Raw genomic sequence first — 24372 nt, forward strand, 5'->3', positions numbered from 1 at the left:
TTTTTGTGTGTGTGTATGGGTGTGCAATTTCTCCAGTAACATTTGTTGAAAAGACTACCCTTTCTCCATTAAATTGCCTTTTTCCGGGCCGGGCACAGTGGCTTGCAGCTCATGCACTTTGGGAGGCCAAGGCAGGTGGATTGTGAGGTCAGGAGATTGAGACCATCCTGACTAGCATGGTGAAACCCCATCTCTACTGAAAATGCAAAAAATTAGCTGGGCGTGGTGGTGTGGGCCTGTAGTCCCAGCTACTCGGGAGGCTGAGGCAGGAGAATCACTTGAACCCGGGAGGTGGAGGCAGAGGCTGCAGTGAGCCGAGATCACGCCACCACACTCCAGGCTGGGCGACACAGTGAGACTCCTTCCCCACCCCCCCAAAAAAACTTTTTTCATTCACATTTCCCCAAATTGCATCTTTGCCAAAAATCAATTGGCCATATTTGTGTGGATCTATTTCTGGATTCTCTATTCTGTTCCATTGATGTCTGTGTCTATTCCTTCACCAGTATCACACTATCTTGATTACTGCAGCTTTATAGCTAATCTTAAAATTAGAGAATATGTTCCTCTAATTTTATTCTTCTATTACAGAATTATTTTGATTAGTCTAATTCCTTTGCCTTTCCTATAAATTTTAGACATTATCTAGATCTACAAAATATCCTGCTGGGATTTTGATGGGCATTGTACTGAATCTATAAATTTGGGGATAATTAAAATATGAACTATATTGAACATCCAATTCATGAATATGGTATGCTGTTCCATTTATCTAATTAGAGTCTTTGATTTCTTTCATCTGTTTTGTAGTTTTTAGCATATGAACTCTGATATCCTGTTTAGGGTCAGGTCCACACGCACAGTGCAGCTTTGGAGTTAACCCACGAGTTTATCCATAATTTTATGGGCTCACTTTCCTAAGCCTCCTCCTATCTGAAATCTCTCCATGATTTTCTGCTTCCCAGGTATCCCCTTCATCTTCCGGTTGAAAAGCCAGGGCTTCGATTTTCCTGTTCTGCTGTGCATGTTCTGGAAACTGCATATGCTTGTGGGGCAAAGTGGTGAGAGGTTAGCGAGAGAAAAGACTGCAACAAGGATTCTCTTCGTATTATTCGAACCGAAATTGCTTTGATTTGAGAAAATGATTCTTTTTCCTTGGAGTGTCATCTATGAGTGAGGCTTCTAGCAGTCCTTCACCAGGAGAGTTGCTCAGGGCCTCTCTCATAAGCATATGTACAAACAGTGAAAGTAAGTTAATTTTTGACTTAATTACTTAGGTGGCTAGAAGCAGCAAATCAAAGAGAAGGATTGAGACTGCTGGTAAAGATTTGTTACAGCAGTGAAGAATGATCACTAACTTAGCAAAACTGTAACAAGCAGATATAATGCTTTACTGCCTGGGGCCGTTTAGTGCAGGGGCAAACAGCTCAATGGACTAGAACATATCCTGTTATCCTCCAGTGAACTGTAGGAACATCAAGCTGTTACATTACATTCTAAAACTTTGAAATGATGAATCCATGATATCAAGAAAAGATTATGTTCTAATACTCTTTCTGAGAAGACAATTATACCTAAATCATAAAATTTTCACATCTAGAGAGATAAACTATACCTATCCAGAAAATTTTGCTACCTAGCATGATTTCACTATTTAGAATGCCCAAGTTCCCAGAAGTTCTATACAGCTAAGATTTTACTCTATTAAAAGGTCTATGATGCCAAAAATTATTAAACTCTGTTCAATAGAAATACAATTCAAGCATGTGTAATTTTAAATTTTCTAGTAGCAACATTAAAAAAGTACGAAGTAACAGGTAAAATCAATAGATTTTACTTAACTTAATCCAAATATGTTAATATGAAATCAATTTTTAAAAATTATTGAGATATTGTGCATTCTTTTCTGCATTATCAAGTCTTTGGAATCCAATGTATATTTTAAACAGAGTACATCTCAATTTAGATCCTACATTTTCATCAGAAAGACTTGATCTATAGATTTTATAAAATGTATAGTTCAAAAAGTAGCTTCTCATGCTCAAGTTGTTCCACACATACCCAAAAAGTTTCCCAATAAAAAGAAGCAAGTACTAAAAATGTACTTTCATGTAACATTCAAATCCACATTGACACAATTGGTTCATATTTTTTTTAGAAGAACTGATTTGGCTTTGAAGCAAAAGCATAACAGTTTCAAAACTATGCCTGTCCAAGTTTAGCAAATTCACTAACTTTTGTGTCAACTCATTAATATTACCATTGAATTCAAAGGGGTATTACATAAATCAAAACTCAACTATAAATTATCAATACTAATGAAACACTCTTCAAATTTTACTCAACTTTGCAGTCAATTTTAATGCTGTCAATTAAAAATAAAATCTGCATATTGGTTTTTAAAAAATGTATAAAACTATTATTAATTGGTGCCATGAAAAGTTTCCATTTTAACATAAATACGTGTGATGGGTTGTTTTCCCCTCAAAATTGAAATGTTAAAGTCCTAAGTCCTAGTACCTCAGAATGTGACCTTATTTGGAGATAGGGTCCTTATGGAGGTAATCAAGTGAAAAAGAGATCATGTAGGTGGGCTCTAAAACAATCTGACTGATGTCTTTATAAAAAAAGGAAAATTTGGACACAGATAGGCACACAGGGAAAATGCCATGTGAAGAGACAGAGTAAAGATGGTCATCTACAAGCCAAGGAGTGTCTGAGGCAACCAGAGGCTGGGAGAGGGCCGGGAACCAATCCTTCCCCAGCAGCTTTAAACGGACCATGGCTCAGCCCACACCTTATTTCAAACTTCTGACCCCTAGAACTTAACAAACGTTTGTTAACAAAAATTGTAATAGGTTCCTAGGGCTGTTGTAACAAATTTTTGTTACATGACCCAGTTTATGTTCCTTTGTTACAACAGCTCTAGGAACCTAATAAAATAGTTCTTCTCGTGTAACTAAGTCACAATTAAGCTTTTCCTTTCATTGTGTTCAAACACAAGGTGTGTTCAACATAATCTGATGATACACAGTGATTAAGAGCATGACGCTGGAGTCAGACTTAGGATGAGATTCAAAATGAGTTTTTCCATAGGCATTGTGATATCAGATTAGAAAACAAACTACCCTGCCAGATTTTATCTTCGATTCCTGCATATTTGGCAAGCAATTCTTTTGTTTCAAGAAAATCTTGAAATTAATCATGTAGGTTTTCTTGACTTAACTGAGCATAGGCAAAGGGGACAAGATCAAATTCATGGTCTTTTATTTCTTTCAACAATTTCATACATTGTTGATGATTCATAGTATTTGCAGAAGTTATATTGCTGCAAGAAAATCGCATTAGATACCTAAAACATGAGAAGACAGCTTCAATCTGATAATGACATAATTCTATTCTGGAATGCAGTATGGTATAGAGAAAAGAGCTTTGGAACTAAGCATACCAGGGTTCCATTCTCAACTCATGTTTCCAACAGGGTGACTTTGGGCACGTCCCTTGACCTTTCTGAGTTTCAGATTCCTTATCTGCAAAAAAGGAACAATACCCCCTTCCTACGCATAGTGCTCTTGGGAGATTAACTTAGATGGCTTAGTTAAAAGTCCCCAGTTCACTTCACATAATAAATGGCAGTTGCCATCCTCTTTCCTAGGATCCTTTCGGAGAATATCTATCTGTTATTTTATCTCCTGAAAGAGTTCCTGGCTGCCAAGTGTAACTTTTATTCATGCTCTGTGTTCTCCAGCAGCTTGTTAAAAAGTTCCAGACACCTACTAATCACTTTCCTTCTCATGTCACACTGCTTTCACAGCAAAGTCGCTCATTCCACCATACGTTAAGTTGTATGTAAAAATGTACAAAGTGTCTAGCCATACTTGTCTGATGGGTGAGATTCCACAAAATACCCAGCAAAGGGACAATAAATTCGGGGTTGCAGGTTCTTCACCAGCCGAGCCTTGTAGTTCAGGAGCTTCTTCCTTTCTGTTTTAATGAATTGGGCTTTCCATTCCTCTGAAATGACAGGATTTAGATTAGAGTCTCCTCTGCTGGAAAATCACAGAAAAACACACGTTCTAGCAGATTGGAACTCTTTCAGGAGATAAAATTGACAGGTAACTAAGGCAGAAATAGAACAAGGCTCCATGTCATTAGTGGAGGATTTCCCCGGAGTTTTTATCTTGGAAATTTCAATTGGTTACTAGGAAAATGTTACCAAGCCAGCCAAAGGCACTGAGCTTTCTCCTTGTATATGGCAATTCATTCGGACCCTAGCTGAATACACAGGGTAGGATGCATAATCGTAGTTGGTGTGCATGCACATTTTAAGGGCATTGTAATTCTTGAAATTGTTAACTCTTTACTAACAATGAAAATGGCTTCATTATATTTGTAGATTATAACTGGTGTGTTCAACATAATCTGACAAATACACAGTGATTAAGAGCATGACGTTGGAGTCAGTTAGGATGAAAATCCTGACCCACCACTTACTGGTTGGGCAGCCTTGAGCAAACTACCTAACTTCTCCATGTCTGTATCTTCTCTGTAAATGGAGTCATGATGCCCCTCTCACAGCGCCGTTCATTTGCTTATTCATTCACGTAACCAATATTTATTGTGCACCTACTCTGTGTCAGACGTGGTTCTAGCCACTGGGAATAAAGTGGTGAACAAGGCAAAGCAGGTCCCTGCTCTCATGGAGTGTTCATTCTAGTGAGAGAAGCAAATAATGAACAAGTAAATAAAGTCATCGCAAAGAGTGATGCACCGTGAAGAAAATAAAACAGGGCAATGGAACAGAGAGTGGCTGGGGTGAGTGGGATGAGATGGAGGGAATCATTAGACAGGATGGTCAGTGAAGAGGTGACATTTGAGTTGAGACATAGATGAAAAGTTGCTGGTCACATGCAAATCAGGGCCAGCTGCACTCCAGGAAATGGAAACAGCAAACACAAAGACCCAGGGCAGGTGTGCACTTGACACTTTGGGTCTAAGAAACGAAAAGCAGGATGGGCTGATGTATAGCAAGCATCAGAGTGACAGGCAGTGAAGGAACTTGAGGAATTAGACAGGACGCAGAACATATAGGGTACAAGGTCAGGGAGCTGTTACTGTTATTGTTTCTATAAAATTTGACAAACACAGACAAGGATACAGAAAAAATATACAAGCCACCCATCACCTAGACATAATATTTTGGTATATTCAAGACCTTTTTAAATGTATATGTGTGTACTCACGCACATGTGCACACACACACAAACTCACCATCACACAGAATGGCATGATGCTAGTTAACCCTTCATAAGTATGTTTTACCTTCCCAGTCACACTTTTAACTTCTTAAGGACAGAACCTTCCCTCTATTTCTCATGTGGTTACACACTCTGGGAGGCAATGAATATAGACTTAGAGAAGAAAGCAAAGAACGGGATAAAGGTTATCTTCATATTGCAAATCAGGGCATTTTCTGCCACACTGTTAGACAGGGATCACTTATCAGATACATTAATTTATTAAGTGGACATGTATTGAGCACTTACAATACTAGTGTTGAGGATACACACTTCCCCCATGTCAACCCCAACCCCACTCTTGGACCCAGAGCAGAAGGGCTCCTGCCTAAGACCCCCAACCAGAGGACCCTCCTCTGGGTGCACTAGAGGTCCCCAACTAGAGGACCCTCCTCTGGACGCACTGCTCCCTGATATGAGCATCCACAGTGCCAAGGGGATGTGTCTACATTGAGGCTGCACACACCCCATTAGGAACCATATTCCAAGAGCACCTAAGCCTGGATGAGCCACTTCAGGCCTTTCCTGTTCTGCTCTATGGTCTACATGGTGAATCGAAATGATTCTCTTTCTTGGCTCCTCCTGAGGTGCTCTCAGATCTCAACATTTCCTTCATGCTCCATCATGTTTTGAGCTAGAAACCTTAGTTGGTAATCTGCAACTTACAAATCTGGTTTCCCAATAAGATTGCATGCTTCTTGTGGGGAGGGATCATGTCTCAATTACATTTGTATTTACTCTTACAGCATTTAGCAATGTGCCATGCGTGATACTTGGTATCACTTTCATACAAAATATTACCCGTAAATTTTCCACCACTGAAAGTCATTGGAAAGCCTGATGCTCCTCCAGCAAAATCACTCATCATTAGAGCAACCTTCATAGGCAGCCTTCCCCCATTGGGTCTGGTGCAGTCTACTGTATTGAGTATTTTATGACCTGTGGAGAAACAAAGAGGTATAGATATTCAAGGCGAAATCTTGAACACCCATGGTTTGAATTCCAAGACAAGGACTTCTGTATACAGTCTGTATAATTGAACTTATTTGATTATAGAAGAATTGCTTATATCAAAGGAAAAACAAACAGTAAGATTTTAAAACTTAAAGCTTTCAATAGTATATTTTCTGAATTTTCAAGCGACTAAATTCATCCCATTTGACTTGGTGGATACTAGGTGTCTCATGAAGACTTTTATCTTAATTCCACTCTAGCTCATAGATAGACTGCTTTCTTCTGTCAACTTTTTCCACGTGTTGAGCCCAAAGGATCAGAAAAGAGTGGATTAACATACTTCCCTGTACCTTTTGCAAATTACATGCAAAGCTCATATTCAAATGATTGTTGGGGCAGTAAGGCCATCTTTTCATATGAAAAGCAGTGCATGATTATATTACATGATATTTCTAGGTGAAAGTAATAAAAGACATTTATTTAATAAATGTAGTTTTGAAGAAATCACTATCAGTGGAATGTAAAATATCTATTGCCTTATGAAAGAAAGCTTTGCTCCTGTCACTATCTAGATGACATTATTTCTAATTTGTTTTCTGGAAAAATTATTTGAAAGATAGCTCCATATTTCTAGAACAAGGATATAACACGCTATATTCTTTCAAAATGGAGCTAAAAGATGAACATGTGATGAAATTTCATATAGATATTACTATCCTTCCTATTAAGAATGTTTTCCATTTTTCATTATCAATGGGGATAAAAACATACCTTTGTACTCCACAATAATGCAAGTGTCCATCTCAGGATGAACACCGTCCATCAAGATCATGAATCGAAGATTTTTGTCCACCTGGAATTTAACAATAAAACCAACAACTGTGAATTTCAGTTTGGTTTTTAATTCAGTATTTGAGAAGGTAATCACCTGTTCTGGAAAGACTGGTCAATTGAACCTCACATTTGAAGAAATTTCCTTATTCAGAACTAGATTTATTACCTGTTCTGTAGAGTTGTACTATAATAGTATGGGTTAATGGAAAGAAAATCATCTTTGCCCAGGACAGTCTGCCTAACATTTGAAGTTCAAATAGAGGTTGTATTTATGCAGTATCAGGGACATACCACATTGACCCATTTTTTCCTTAATCTTACGGTGACTATCTCACCTAACATTCATCACAGAAAGCATAACTGGAAAGCATGGAAAGAAAGCAGATTTCTGACCTGCTGCCATATTCCAAATGGCACGACATTGATATTAGTCAACTGGACACCGCTCTGATTCAGATTCCAAAATACAGGCCTTTCTGTGTTTCCAACATAAATGGGAATATCTGGTCTTCTCCCAGCAAGCTTTTTCAGTGTGGGGTAACTAGGATAAGACAGATGGAAAGGTTGAAAAGAGAAAAAAATAGTGTCATCTAGTATGACAGACAGTTTGTTCCTTATACCAACATATTGACAGAGAAGTGAGGAATTGAAAAACTGGACTCTCACCAGAGTCCAGAGAAAAGTTTCTGTTCAAGGATGACTGTGAAAGTGACGGGAGATTCTGAGGGGATTCATCTTTGTTGTTAGAACATATCAAATGCTCATGGTGTGGATATCAACCAGCTAGGCAAGTTCCATTTTCCACAGTGATGCTGCTTGAAGGAGGGGTAGTTCTAACAGTAGGCACAGATGAGAAAAAGTCATGCTGTAGAGGAAAGAAATGAAGATCACAGAGATCCTCATTTCTTTGCATTCTTCAAGCAGTAGCTCTCAGAGAGAGGACTGGGACATAGTACAGGACAAAAGCCCATGTCTCAGGACCATTTTGGGGGTTGGTTTTTCAACCTTCAAAGATTCTGTCCCTTTTTAAGGATAAATAATATATTTTGTATATCAAAGCCACACTTTAACAGACTATATTATTCATCCTTAAGGAGGGACAGAATTACCAGCTAGGCAAGACAGTAAAATTTAGTGTTGAGGAACTACATCCAACATTTGTAGTAATCCCAACTCAGTGCACAATCAATCATCCAAGTATTTTTGACTATCTAGACATATTAAGTCAGCTTTTATTTATTGAGCATTCATTATATAACAGAGTTATTATACCACTGTAGGGTGTGGTAGAAAGTTGAATAAACAAACAAATGATCACACATCTATTATATTTCAAACTTGGTGCTGGGGCAGTTTTACATACTATGTTATTCAGTTCTTATCAAAAAGCTATGAATTTTTTGTTTTTGTAGATGAGGAAACATTCAGAAATATACAACACACAGTAAACTGGTATTCAAATTTGGATTTTCTGATTCTAAACCTAGTGCTTCTTCTATAAGAAGAAAGTTTCTAACTTTAATGAACATATTATCTGGTTTAAGAATCAGACTTGTACACAGAGTATAAGATCAGGTAAAATAAGATATATAATCATAGGAAAAGTATTTTTAAAATCTGCATATCAGCACTTGGCTGTACTAATATTCAAGTTCCAGCATTGCGTTAAAAGCTATCCAAATAAGTAGAATTTGGAAGGAAGTGAGGGGAGCAACAACCTTTCTCCCCAAAAAACAAAAGATTCAAAAAATCAATGATTCTTTGAATGTACCTTCAATCTCTGGGTTCAGCAATGAAATCCTGCATTTTAAAGGACTTTGGGAGTTATGGTAAGTTATTCTAAAGTGGATGTTCATTGCTTTGGATTTTTCAATTGCTAATAATTCTTACTGGCAATCCACCAAAGTACACTGGCCTTTTCCCTTGTTTTTTGTAAACCAGGGAGGCTTTATTCAGTAAATAAAGGTCAGACAGAAGGGTCGGGGACAAGCAATCTTGATGTTTATTAGTTGATTAGGCAAGAGTCTAAAAGTAAGGGTCTATCAAGGAAATAGACCCAATGGAGTAAAAATCACAGGCTTTGGCCCCTTTTCAATAATAAACTATCTGCAACACACTGCACAACCAATGTGTTGTGATACTATAGTTGAAAATTGTTGTTTTAATGCATGACAACTGTCCACACAAGCCCCTGAAATGAAACTAAATTGGTTTTCAGTACAGTAGTTACAGAATAACTCAACTAAATGAGTTCTTACCCTCCCTAAAAGTTCTTACCCTTCTTAAATTTAGTGTATTCCCATAGAATGTCTCTCATTAAGACTTTAGGTAATTGCATCTTAGACACTATAAAGCAATCATATCATTTATGTGCTGTTGTCCCTACACAAGCTATACAAAATTATTACCACACTTTACTGTTATTGTACAACAAACGAACTCAGGGCTCTTGTAATCCTGAAATTATGCAAGTATAGTTCCAGGAGGTAGTGTGGGACAAAGGTATCATATAAAGTAGAATTTTAGTTGTAGTACCACAGTCCTAGGGGGTTGTGATCAGTTAAGAAGTATGTTGCAAGCAATTTGTTACTAAATCAGTTAATTCAAAAAAACAACAACAAAAAAAACAAAAACAAACACTTCCCTGAAAAATAAATCAGAGCATATCCACACTTTAGAATTCCCATATGCTTTAGAATAAAATATCAAGGGGCCAGTCAACCAGCAACCAACATGTTATCCCTAACCATTTTGTCATGTAGGGTCAAAGTCGAATTGCTTGAGTAGCACATTATGGGCATTGCTATGTGTTTATACTGGCAATCCAGCAGAAGTGATACAAATTTCAAAATAATGATGAAGACATATGACCCTATAGTTAAGCAAAGGAATTGAGAATATGAGCTTCCCTCTTCTAATAGCTCAGTACCTTTGCAAATACGTGTGGTTTCTTAACTTAAAGTCCTCCTTTCTCCCTTCTTTTTAATTGTCTGGGTCAGGGAAAATTTCAGTTGCTATCATTAGTATCATATTACTCTGGTTCCCATGAAACATTGGGTGAGGTTCAGTCAGGATTACTACGTTGGGTGTTTAGTGTTAGGATACTATAAATCAGGGCTTGGCAAACCATGTGTGGGCCGAATCCAACCTGCTGCTACTTGTTTATGTACAACCTTGCAAGCTAAGGGTGGCTTCTTTTTTCTTTTGAAGCTTGCCCACAGCTGAGGGGATGGTTTTTACCTTTTTAAATGGTTGTAAAGAAAATCAAAAGGACAATGATATTTTGTAATACATGAAAATTATATGATATTCACATGTCATTATCCATAAATAAAATTTGATTGGAACACAGTCAGTCTTATTCAGGACCATCTATATGGCTGCCTTTGGGTTACAACAGCAGGGTTGAGTGGTTGCAACTCTCACTGTATGGCTTGCAAAGCCTAAAATATTTACACTCTGGCCCTTTATAGAAAATGTGTTCTGCCTTAGGGTGGGAAGTGAGACGGTTATTCATCCTCCCCTGCCTTCCTTACAATAGCTCCTTCCTCACTCCCAATGGTGTAAAGTGTAGAAATGCTTTTCTATTTGTATAATTTTATGGGGTACAAGTGTAATTTTGTTACAACCAAAGATTGCACAGTGGTGAAATCAGAGCATTATTAATCCTAATCATTTACATTTTATCCATTAAACAATTTCTCATCATTCACCTACTTCCTACCCCCTCACCTTTCTAAACCTCCAGTGTGTCATTCTACTCTCTATGCCTATTTGTGCACATTATTTAGCTCCCACTTATAAGTTAGAACATACCATATTTGTCTTTCTAGAAACAGTTTTAAAAGTATAAACTTTCTATGCAAATGTAAATATTTATCTTAATTAGTCCTTTTTTCATCATCCCAACTGAACCTACTTCAAAGTGAGCAGTGATTGCAAAAGATTCGGAGAACATTTGATGCCTTTCCTGCAGCATGAGCTTAGGAGTTGTGTGCTCAGGACTTCATTACCTCAGGTGGTCTGAGTGCAGATGACTGATGTAAATGAGGTCTGCCTGGCACAGCCTCTCCAGCCAATCAGATGGAGGCTCATGGAGCAACCACCATCCACGGGCAAAAGCAGGACCGATTAACCAAGGGTCAAACACCATTCTCTTGTCTCCTAACTTGAGGTCCATGCAGGCATGAGTGAGATATGTTATCTGTTAAAAGAGAGTGAGATCCCTATTACTGAATCGTTCATTACTGGTCAGCAACAATGAGCTGAAATGTTTGGTTTGGGTGGCTGACATAGTACACAGGTTGGAGTACTTTGCTTCTAAGCATGATCAGGCAAAATCTTGGACTCAAATACATTCCAAAAAGAGCCTTTCATAGAACACGGTTCCCAGCACAGGTCATGACTTTATTCAAATATAAATTCTCATGGTTAGTTTTAGATGACAAATCAATTTGTTTACCTAGTTTTAGTTTATTTAAATTAGTTCCTAAACAGTTATTTACAGTCCACACTGAAGAATATATTTTGTGATCAGTCCTTTAAAGCATACTTTACAAGGAAAGGCAGTTAGAGATGTTATCACAAACATTTGGGGATTTAAATGCCAGAGTGGCTGTGAATAGCAATATGAATGGATGATTCTCGTGAGTTTGGTGGGTTGGCATAGCCACGCAGCCTCAACTGACAACTGGCTGAACAGGCTTGCAAGACTTTCTCTTCTAAATTACCTGTTAAATAATTACTCCTTCTGGATGCCAAGGTCCTCTAAGAATGGATACAAACAATGACTTAGAGACTGGCACCATGGGGATTCCAAATCCAATTCCTCATTTTCTTGCCACAGCCTGGCACCTCCATAGAAAAGGAATGTATTGAGAAGCAGAGATGAGATAGCGGGAACGTCATGTGAAAAGGCAACAAAGTGGGTGAGGAAAGGTCAAGGCATAGATTAGTTTTTATTATGTCTATTCCGGGCAGGTTCTCATTTGTTTCCTTAAAATTAGCTGCCCAAATATACACAAACTTCCTAAATACACAGAAAAATAAATTTTTGATTGTGTACCTCTCCCAAACTATTAAAGTGTTTCCTCTGAAGGAAATTCTCTTCTAAAGCCAGAAAATACAACCAGCCATTCTATTCAGTAGTGATCTGGCATCAAGGGTAATCTCAAATAGTTTTGCATGAGTTTCCTTAGGGATTTTTCCCAAAGTTTTGTATTGTTTTTTTTCCTTGTAATCCCTGCCAAGTTCTGGGGGTTCCTTAAACAATTTGTTTTATCATATGACTTTTTACCATATGTCCTAAATACCCATCTCAAAGAGTATTCAAGGTAATATAGGATGTTTACAGATATAGATGTTAAATGGACATCTTGGTCACGTTTTTGTTTTTAATAATATTATCCTTTTAATATTTCCTTACCTGGACTTCTCCAAAAGCCAACTCTTCAGGAGATCTGGGCTGTAAGTCCCAAGGGTTAGGAGGATTCAGTTCTAAAAGTAAAATTCTGTTGTTTTCATCCATTTCAACAACTAGAATCAAATGAGAACAAATCTGGATTAATGACAAAAATGGCTTTTTAAAAGCATCACTGAAATAGAAATGCATGGTCTTCCAAAAATCAAAGGAAAATCAAAACAAAGGGTGCCACTCCCTTAGATCCAGCAATATCTGCAGAGACTACAACTTAAGATGAACACCAATTCATTTCTTTATTCATATGGCACTTATAGAACTTATGAGGTCTCAGTCATGTCAGGGATACACATATACAAACAAGACTTCCTTACGACTAAATGAATGATTGATAGAGATGACTTCGAGGCGCTATGGGAATGCACAGGGAGGGGCATCTGATCTGCAAAAATGACACACATTCAGTAGAAACCATACTCTGAATTTTTATCTTTTCTGCGCTAGTGATACACAGTAAGATGCCAGGCAGCGGGTGCAGCTCCCAGTCAGCCATGTGCAATCACAAGGGTAAACACCAGATACTCTACAGTGGACCACGTTGCCAGGTGATTGTGCCCAACTGCAGGCTAATGTACATGTTCTGAGCATGCGTGCGGTACGTTAGGCTAAGCTACGATGCTTGGTAGGCTAGGTGTATTAACTACATTTTGACTTACAGTACTTTCAACTTATGATGAGTTTATCAGGACTTCACACCATGTGTAAGTTGAGGAGCATTTGTACACAATTCTGCTAATTAATTATACCTCAATAAAGCTGAGGGAATAGAGAATAGCTATCCTGAAGCCCCATTCAAAAAAGTGATTACCTCCAGAGCATGGGTGGGGGGATATGTGATATAATCAAGGAAAGATATATATTCTGTTGTTAATGTTTTATGTCTTAAGCTGGGTGCTGGGTACATGGGTGTTCACTTAATTTTTAATACCTTTTAAACATTGCTTAAGAAAATGTAATAAAAATATTTTTCTTAGTCATAACTATCACCTTATTTAATGGTGAAACACAAATGGCTTTCTTAATAAAATCAGGAATACATAAAGAATGCATTATTGAACTATGTTCCTGAAAATGCAAGTGGTATAATGAAGGTACATATTATTATTTCAAGGTTATATGATGGTTGAAAATTAGAGTCATGAACTAGAAAAAATGCTGGCTTTGGGAACATGTGGGTGGGAATCCTATTTCTGCTGCTTATTAGCAGTATCCTGAGCCTCAGTTTTCTGATCTATAAAATGATACATACCTTCACAGAGTTGTCGTGGAGATTAGATGAAATAATAGATACTAAAGTGTCTAGCACCATGCTTGGAACAAAGCAGGCATTTAATAAATAATAGTATTATTATGGTAATTATTTTATACTTAAAGGAATATATAGAACTTTAAAAGTTCATTGTAGGACAAACAAACCTATATACTAGCAAACTCGTTAGAAAAATACAACTGTATTATGGGAGACCCTCAGGAAACTCTTGCACTGATAGCTACCCCTTCTTCATAATTTTTCTTTTTCAAGAGATGCAGAAAAAAATAAGTCTGTAATTCTTCACTTGATCTTAGCCAAAAGGCCAAGAAGCAATTGTAACTCTTAATCATTGTTCTGAAGCAATTACCATAAAGATCGCTATGCTCCTTGCACAAAGATAAATTGCATAGATGCAACGAAGAATGTGACATCTGCCAACTATTATAAATAAATTCATGAGAATATAGTATTATTAATTTGACCTTACAAGCTGATAAAATCTAGGTCATTTGGGTTATAACTTTCTCCAGAAAAAACAAACAAATGGTAGTCCCTAAATCTTTTTTAAGGAAGAATAATGAAGGCGAAATGAAACAAAAATATACCATAAAACTATAATAATCAAATCACTGATTATTGACATTAGGTCAGCCAAAAAGTGGATCCTAATTATGTTAACTGTTTATTCTAAAGAAGGTATCATAAATATGTGGACCATCTAACATGGTGCTGCGGCAATTAGTTCTCTAAGTATTCTAGTTGATTAAGGACACAAAACGACCAAGCCATGAAAATGTATAAAATAGAATATCAAATATGAGAGGACTTTTAAATTTAATAGCAATGGAAATAATTCCAGTGGAAAATCTGAATAGATACAAATGTAAAATGAAAAACTTCTAACACCAAAACAATTTAGCAAACACATTTTGCCAAACTATATTTAGTGAAATATTAGCATCATATTTGATAGAAAAATGCAAGTAAAAACAATGAGATGCAATTTTTGCCTCAAATGAGAACAGTCTGAAAGACTAAGAATGTTCTGAGCTGGTAAGGTATGGGGAGAAAAGGCACGCTCATAAACCAGTCAGTGGGAGCAAAAATTTGTCAGTGTCAAAGAATGCATGGTAATGCTATACATATTAAAGAAGGAACATATGATGAACTCATTCATTCATTCATTCGTTTAGGACATCAAGTGGAAAGGGTTGTGTTAGTCATACTTTCTAGTTCACGACATGTATCTGATCCATGCAAAGCTCTTTTCTTTTTAATCTTATTTATTTATTCCCTTTATCTCTAGTTCCCATTCTCATTTTCCTCCCCTCCAAGGTGCCATTCTAAATGTTTGTGCAAAATATGTATTATATTGTGTGTGTGTGCATTTTTAATTTATATAAATGGCATTAGGTCTCCAATCTGTTTCTTACTGTTTTTCACTCAACACTATGATTTTGACAACCATGATGTTGCCATGTGTACATCTAGCCCACATCTAACTGCAGTTGAGTATTCCACGGTTCATGTCTACCACATTTTACAAATTCACTCTCCCAGGGATAGACTCCTAGATTCTGCCACAACAGAATTTCTTTGAGGTATAAACAAGAGCAGGATTTATGGATCCTAGTATGTTCATAAACCTCATCAGGAGCCAGGTACAGTGGCACATGCCTGTACTCCCAGCTTCTAGAGAGGCTGAGATAGAAGGATCACTTGAGCCCAAAAGTTCAAGTCCAACCTGGGCAACATAGCAAGTCCCTGGCTCTAAAAACAACAAAACAAAATAAAAAGAAACAAGAACAACAAACAAAAAACTCATCTGGCTAGTTACTGCCAGATTACTCTTCAGAATGGCTGCAACAGCCACACTCCCATCACGTGGATGAGGACTTCTACGTCTCTGACGTTTGGCATCATCTTAGCTTCTAGCTTTTTACCACTCTAAATGATGTAAAGTGAAACTTGCTTGCTTCACTTGCAGTTTTCTGATTACTACTTAGTAAGTATCTTCATATGTTTAATAGCCTTTGGGTTTATTCGGTAAAATGCTAGTTCATACTCTTTCTTCCCTTTTTATTTTTCTGTCTTTTTCTTGTCAATTTGCATTACTTCCTACTCTATGCTTGATATTAATCCCTTGTTGATTATAAACATTGCAAAAAACTCTCAAATTGTCATTATGTCTTTTAATTTTGTCCATGGTCTCCTTCATTAAGCAGAAATCTCACGTTAATAAAATCATATTCGTCCATATTTAAAATTTTTGTTGCCCTATGAGCTGTACTTTTGAAGTGTTATCCAAAGAGTGAAGAAGTGCCACCCTATCTCTAGATTGCAGAAATATACTCCTATATGTCTTCCATTACTTTCACATTGAGGCTATTGGGCCATGTGAAGCCCACCTTCAGGCTGAAGTATATGAAGGTTGGTGGTGAATGCTTTAATTGCCATACTATTTTACCAGTAATTCAACTACCTTATGAAACAACTCCAAATACAGAGAAGCTCTTAAACGCAAAAATACCAGTTTTAATTTTAAAGAAAACTATGATGATCTTAAATTCTAACAGAAAAATGGCTAAATATATTAGTTAATATTTAATGTGAACATAAAATTATATGTGCATAGAATCTGACATTATGTCTAATATCATAATATTCACAAGATGCAAAAATGGTTTACATAAAATAACTGTTTGAAAAATTAAGTCTAACAAGAAAACTAGAGAATGGAACAGTTAGATGGAAGATTAACAGGGAATAGAAGACTTGAACAATACCATAAACTGACTGTACCTAATAGACATACAGAGAACACTTTACCTTGGGCCATAAAACAAGTGGACTTTATGCCACACTGGTTCAATATTTGAAAGATGCAAGGCTGATTCAACATTTGAAAATCATTCAATGTAACACACTGCATTAACAGAACAAAGAAGGAAACCACATCATCATCTCAATTGACACAGAAAGGGCATTCGAAAAAAATCCAACATCCTGTTGTCATAAAACACACTCAGAAAACTAATAGGCCAGGCGTAGTGGCTCATGCCTGTAATCCCAGCAGTTTGGGAGGCCAAGGTGGGTAGATCACTTGAGGTCAGGAGTTCGAAACCAGCCTGGCCAACATGGTGAAACCCCGTCTCTACTAAAAATACAAAAATCAGCTGGGTGTGGTGGCACGTGCCTGTAATCCCAGCTATTTGGGAGGCTGAGGCAGGAGAATCTCTTGAACCTGGGAGGCGGAGGTTGCAGTGAGCAGATATTGCGCCACTGCACTTCTGCCTGGGCAACGGAGCCAGACTCCGTCAAAAAAAAAAAAAAAAAGGCATCTAAGAAAACCTGACAGCTGTTTTCCCCCTAAAAGCAGGAACCAGACAAGCAGTTTCCTTGGCTAAAACCTCCATTTCTACATGGAGGCAACTGAACGGGAAAATGACATAAAAGGTATCCAGTTTGTAAAGGAAAAAGATAACCGTCTCTATTCACAGACGACACAATCTTGTATATAGGACACCCTAAGATATCTACAAATGAAACTATTAAAACCTTCAAAGGATACAAGGTATTTTGAAAATCAGCAATATTCTATACGCTAGCCGTTAATTTTTAAATAAAATTTACAAACAATTCCATTTACAATAGCATCAAAAAGAATAAAATACTTAGGAATAAATTTAATCAAAGTAGTATAAAACTTATACTCTGAGAACTATAAAATATGATTGAAAGAAATTAAAGAAGACTTAATAAATTAATAGACATTCCATGTTCATGGATCAAGACTGAGTATTGATAAGATGGTAATACTCCCTAAATTAATCCACAGTCAACACAATTTTAATCACAATTCTGGCTGCTTTTCCCCCCCCATACCTCACCCCCTGGGAATTGACAAGCTGACCCTAAAGACTCAAGACAAGCTGGCCTAGAGTAACTAAACTATCTTTAAAAAGAAAATAAAATTGAAGGATTCACAATTCCCAATTTGAAAAACTTACTACAAAGCTACAGTAATCAAAATGTGTGGAACTGGCAGAAGGATAGACATATAAATCAATGGAATAAAGAGTCCAAAAATAAACCCTTATATTTATGATCAATTGATTTTTCAACAAAGATGCCAAAACAATTCAATAGGGGAAAGAATAGTCTGTCAGAAAATGGTGCTGCAATTCATCCACATGCAAAAGAATGAATTTGGGCCCCTACATCACACAATGTACAAAAATTAACGCAAAATGAATCAAAGACCTAAATATAAGAGCTAGAACTATAAAACTCTTAAAACAATAGGAATAAATTTTCATCACCTTGGATTAGGCAATTTAAAAAATATTTCTTAGACTGGCTACACGTGGTAGCTCACATCTATAATCCCAGAATTTTAGGAGGCTGAGGTGGGGAGATCTCTTGAGCCCAGGAGTTTGAGACCAGCCTGGTCAACATAGTCTGACCTTCTCTCTACAAAAAGATACAAAAATTAGCCAGACATGGTGGTGTGTGCCTGTAGTCCCAGCTACTTGGGAGGTCAAGATGGGAGGATTGCTTGAACCCGGGAGGCAGAGGCTGGAGTGAGCCGTAATCATGCCACTGCACTCCAACCTGAGTGACAGAGAGAGAGAAATAGATATATTTCTTAGACTCTCTCTTAGACTATTATCTATGTGTGTGTATGTTAGTCTAATAAGTATATTAGAATAAAAGACTTAGTTATTCTAACCATATACTTTTTTAGATACCAGAAGCACAAGGTCCAAAGAAAAAAAAATTAGATGTCATCAAAATTTAAAACTTTTGTGCTTCAAAAGATGTCAACAAGAAAGACAGATAATAACAAGTCTTGGTGAGGATGAGGAGAAACAGAGTCATACATTGCTAATGAGAATGTAAAATGATGCAGTCCTTTTGAAAACAGTTTTACAGTTCCTCAAAGTTAAACATAGAGTTACCATATAGCCCAGCAATTCCATTCCTAGGTTTATAACCAAGAGAACAAAAAACATATGCCCACATAAAAATTAGATAAATATTCATAGGAAAAGTATTCATCATAGCCAAAATGTGGTATATCCATACAAGGAATGTTATTCAGCCATAAAAGTCAAGTAAATGAAGTACTAATATATGCTATGACATGGATGAATCTTGAAAACATGATGCTAAGTGAAAGAAGCCACACACAAAAGGCCACATATTGTATTATTCCAATATATGAAATGTTCAGAATAGGAAAATCCATAGAGACAGAAAGAAGATTGGTGGTTGCCAGTGTCTTGGAGAAAAGGGGAATGAGGACGACAATCATTACAGGGTTTTTTTGGGAGTGGTGGAAAATGTTTTGGAATGAGATAGTGGTGGTGGCTGCACAACGTGTGAATATTTTTTTAAAAATGATTAATGTGTGCAGTTTAAAAGGGTAAATTTTGTGGTACACAGATTATTTCTTACCAAGAGGAAGAGGAGGAGGAAGAGGAGAAAGAGAAAAGGAAAGAGGAAGGAGATGGGGAGAGGGAGGACAGCAACCACCAGAACAAAACATTCTAAAATGTTTTGGGTGATGCAAGTGTAGGTGAGATTCTTCCTTCTACTTTTCTGAATTCCAACGTTTTAATTGTGAACATATATTATTTTTTATAATAATAATAAAATCAGATGCTCATCACTGATAACATGTCCCCAGGTGGATCAAGCCCTTATCTTTCTCAGAATGTGGTATGAAATCCCTACAGCGTTGGTAGCACTGGACTAAAAAGTGAGCTCTGTTAACAAATGTTCCCTTCGTGGCAGTGTCTTCACTCCAGCTAAGGCTGAAATTCCCAGAATTTGTTATTTCCTGTCCTCCCACTGACCCTGCTGCCAGCTCTGGCCCTGCCTTTTGCCTGCATGATGGTTAACAGTAGCCTTAATCTAATTTTCCAGTGCATCCAACTTCCTGCTGGGAGGGAAATCCCTTATTTCTGCTCCTGTGGTCCCAGTCCCAAGGATATATGCAGATTATTTGAGACATATGTATACAAATAAATTATGCTGTGTACTAACTACCATGAATTTAACAGGCATTAAATTAAACATTTTTTTACAACAACCTGTTTTTTGTAAGATGGCTACTAAAAATATCATTTCTATTTCACATTTGAAGAAATTAAAGCACAAAGGGATTGACTAAATTGCCCAGTGTCCCCAGACTGTGTATTGGAGCCTGGATCCGCACCCAGGTGAGAAGGCCCCATTGCCTTTGCTCTTAACACTTTGCTACAGTGTCTCTGTAAAGGTCTTGATCAAAAGATTTAGAGATTTTCATAAAAGCCCCTAAGCAGTTGTAGATTACTTGGTTATATATTCATAAAGTTGATAGTCTCTTGTCCTTTCACTTACACAAACTAACAGTGTTTATACCCAAACCTATGTTTATTATCAGTTTTATGTCAAATAAATTTAACAGTATTTGTACAGCACACATAACCAGCTCCTAGTAATAAGGCAGCTGGCAGGCTTTCTGGGCTAAGTCAACAGATTCAGGGTGGAGTTCACTGGAGAAAATAGCTAGTGGTCCAGGTGTCCTGTTTGAGACGTGGAGGGAGGATGAATTTGTAGTTAAAACACTTAGCAACTCTTCCCAAAATAGCATTCTATTTCCTTGTAGTGAATGGCAAAGGACACATACCTCAATAAGTAACACCTTTGTTTGTAGGAGAACTGGGAGAATGCTGGCAACACACTCTTGTTTAAAAAGGCATTTGGTGTTGGTCTCACAGAGACACATGGGTGAGAGTGGTCACGCCTATATAGTATGCCTATAACAATTTGAGCCTAAAAAAAATTTAAAGGTATTATATTCAAAGCCCACAGCCTGGAGGCATAGCCCAGGAAGCTTCCAGCTCAGCTCCCTTAACAGGTAATCTAAGACTGCTCTTATATCACCCACATGTGCTTATGCATGTATTTTTTAAATAATTGAGTCATTCTATTTATAATGTTTATAACATGCTTTTTTTGCTTTGTGTATCAGAAATAGGCTTGAGTGCAATGGTGTGATCTTGGCTCACTGCAACCTCTGTGCCTACTGGGTTCAAGCGATTCTCCTGTCTCAGCCTCCCAAGTAGCTGGGATTACAGGTGCCTACCACCATGCTCAGCTACTTTTTGTACTTGTAGTAGAGACAGGGTTTCACCATGTTACCCAGGCTGGTCTCAAACTCCTGACCTCAGGTGACCCACCCACCTCAGCCTCCCAAAGTGCTGGGATTACAGGTGTGAGCCACCATGCCTGGACTCACCCAATGCTTCTATTCCTCCTCTCCCCTCATGCCTTCATCCAAGGTTCCTGACCCTTCCAGACATGGAGCTGGAGGAAAAAGGAGAGTTAAAGAAAGAGAGCAAGGGTCCTTTGGTCACGGAGCAGCAGCATTATCTGGGCTTGGCTTTTGCTTAAAGCTGATTCTAAGGGATACCTCAGTGGGTTATTGCGAGGATCCGTCCAATTGCTTGGAAACACCCACCTGAAGTTCTCTGCACCTGGGTATCTCTATGCTACCTGGTTACTTATGCTTTCCTTAGCCCCTAGCAACGTAGCAATACATCCAACTTTTCTCTGCAGGCCTTTTGGACCTAGAATGACTCTACGTTTATGCCTCCCATTCATGGTCCACATCACATCCATAGGAAACACTCAACTGTTCTAGCCCCACTGAATTTTGGGAGTGCCAGTGTGCCTAACACAACTTCTTCTCCTTCAGCTTGTCTGTCACAGCTACATGGCCAATCTTTCATCCTTGAGATTTCTCAGGGGAGAATCAGACACCAGCCCACTGTGTCCCTTAACCTTGGAGAACACATATCAGACTCTCTAGGTGGTCCAGCTAAATTCTGGCCTAAGGAGAGGGGCCGGCATCCCTCAGAAGTTGCCCCTGCAAGGGGCATGAACTCTCAGTACAGCTTTCCAAATAACTCTTCCTAAGAAGTTATATTTCAAACTCCCCTTTTATGCTTTAGTATTCCTTATAAGGGTGAGGGATTTAAGAATGATCTACTGGTTCTCAGCCTCTTTGTAAATCCTTTCTCAGAACTTCAATTTGGAATGGGCATCTGTTGTTTTGCAACCTCAACTTCCATTTCACCATCCTGTTACAAGGTATTGCATATGTTGTATATTTAGCATTTTCCATTTTTACATATAACCCAATTTTCCCAGGCCTCACCAGATTGACAATATAAAATAAAGTTGCGGTCTATCTTTATGCACAAATGATGATGGCAAGAGCCCCAACTGTTTTGCTGACTAGAAATTAGCACATTTTCAAGTGTCCCGAACGTATTTTGGGGACTTCCCCAGAAGCATGCTACACACATGCCCACAACCTGATCTGTAACTGCTTGGTGTCTGCTTTTCCCTCTTTTCCTACCCTGGCTTATAATCTTTCACATTGTCTGCCTAGGAGTTTGAGGAATGTCACATCATTGCTAGGTTCCAAGGGTAGGTAGAAGAAATAGCCTCCTCTCCAATTGTGTGTCACATGTGGACACCAGGACGTGAAATGGCTCTTCTTTGTCAGATAACGAGTTCTGGCCATCTCCTACTTCCCATGAATCCTCCAACTCTCTCCTAAAAATAGTGCCATTATTTTTCTGATTGCCACTTTCCTGAGCTTGGGCAGTCCAACCTGGTCTACGGGCCAGAACAATTCCCATTTTTAGCTCCCCACAAACCACAGACTCCACCACCCAATTTCCCTTCCTTTTTCTCCCTCATGCCCAGGTACAAAATAGAAATCTCTGTGTTTATTAATGGATGGGAGGGAAAGAGAAATTGAAGTCTCACTAGCAGCTTCTGGGTCAACACTTTGCTTGTCAGGGATATTCAATATTATCTTTCTTTTGCTTTCTAAGTTCAAGAGTCATTCAGAATAAAAAGCAAAGTGGAGGACAATGTATACAGTCTGCTACTAAGGAAGGGAATATTATAAATATGTACTAGTTTACAAATGCAAAAGATACCCCTAGAAGGACCCACAAGAAACTAAATAATAATGGTAGTTGCTTCTAGAGTGGGAACTTGGTGACTAGGGATCAGAGGAGGAGAGAAAATTTAGTTTTTACTCTATTTAATTTTGTACTTTTTGAAAATTTTACATGTGCATGTATACCCCAAAGAAATTAGCAGTTTGCAAATAGATAACTCATTTTAAGAAGAGAGAAGACAACGTTCAAGTTGAAGCCTGCAATGGCAGACCATCCGTATCCATTTGCAAAGAAAAAATTAATCTTGTTTATGCCCCAAATGAAGAGGACTAACAACTAACAGCACGAACAATAGCCTACACCACAGGCATCTTAATTGATTCACCTGACACAATTCTGACTGAAAAATTAAAGTTGAGCAAACTTTGCACTTGATGGCTGCCAAACCCATCCAGATCAGCTGCAGACAAGAGCAGAGCTCTCAGTGGAAATTTTAAACGAGTGGGATCAAGATCTTGAAGCATTTCTTCGAAGCATTGTAACAGAAGATTAAACATGGCCTTACCAGTATGATCCTGAAGACAAAGCACAATTAAAGCAACGGCTACCAAGAGGTGGAAGTGGTCCAGTCACAGCAAAGCCAGACCGCTCAAGAGCAAAGGTCATGGCAACAGTTTGTCGAGATGCTTAAGGCATTTTGTTTGCTGAATTTTTGCAAGGACAAAGAGTAGTAACATCTACTTATTATGAGATTGTTTTGAGAAAGTTAGCCAAAGGTTTAGCAGAAAAATGCCCAGGAAAGCTTCACCAGAATCACACCACAAAAATGCCTCTTGCTCATTTCTCTCATCAAACAAGGGCAATTTTGTGAGAGTTTCTTTGGGAAATCATTAGGCATCCACCTGGTTACGGTACCAATTTGGCTTCTTCTGACTTATTTTTCTTTCCTAATCTTAAAAAGCAATCTTTAGGCTGGGTGCGGTGGTTCTTGTCTACAATTCCAGTACTTTGGGAGGCTAAGGCAGGTGGGTCACCTGAGGTCAGGAGTTCGAGACCAGCCTGGCCAACATGGTGAAACCCTGTCTCTATTAAAAATACAAAGCTGGGTGTGGTGGTGGGCACCTGTAATCCCAGCTACTTGGGAGGCTGAGGCAGGAGACTTGCTTGAACCTAGCAGGCGGAGGTTGCAGTGAGCCAAGATCACACCATTGCACTCCAGCCTGGGTGACAAGAACAAGACTCTATCTAAAAACAAAACAAAACAAAACCAAAAAACTTTAAAGGGCACCCATTTTTCTTTGGTTAATAATTTTTAAAAGACTGCATTTATATGGTTAAACTCCCAGGACCCTCAGTTCTTTAGGGACAGACGAAATGGCTGATATTATCGCCTACAAATGCGTCTTGGCCTTGATGAAGCTTATGTTGAGAAATAAAGCTTATATTTTTTATCTCTTAATTCCATTTTTCCACAAAATTTTTAAAGTCTCCTTGTACTTAAAAAGAGATCTAACAGTTTAAAATCAGAATGTATCCTAAGCTTCAAGTGAGATTAGAAATAAGTTGACAAGAACCTCAGTAACAATA

The 24372-nt window shown here is 37.9% G+C and overlaps 1 protein-coding gene across 16 annotated transcripts in view; it reads right to left on the minus strand.

The window, feature by feature from the left end:
- Positions 1-24372, minus strand: part of CMAH (cytidine monophospho-N-acetylneuraminic acid hydroxylase) — a 135984-nt gene that overhangs the window by 21418 nt on the left and 90194 nt on the right. For all 16 annotated transcript variants that reach the window (XR_010157460.1, XR_010157459.1, XR_010157458.1 and 13 more), the window contains 6 exon segments: positions 12511-12620; positions 11099-11289; positions 7479-7626; positions 7023-7104; positions 6099-6236; positions 3879-4014 (listed from right to left, as the gene is read on the minus strand). Coding sequence is in view for 13 of the 16 variants with exons in the window: in XM_063811858.1 (XP_063667928.1) it covers positions 3879-4014; positions 6099-6236; positions 7023-7104; positions 7479-7626; positions 11099-11289; positions 12511-12620 (805 nt within the window). In the remaining 3 variants the exon portion in view is untranslated.

The sequence above is a fragment of the Pan troglodytes genome, chromosome 5 (genome assembly GCF_028858775.2).
Source record: "Pan troglodytes isolate AG18354 chromosome 5, NHGRI_mPanTro3-v2.0_pri, whole genome shotgun sequence".
Lineage (NCBI taxonomy): Eukaryota > Metazoa > Chordata > Mammalia > Primates > Hominidae > Pan > Pan troglodytes.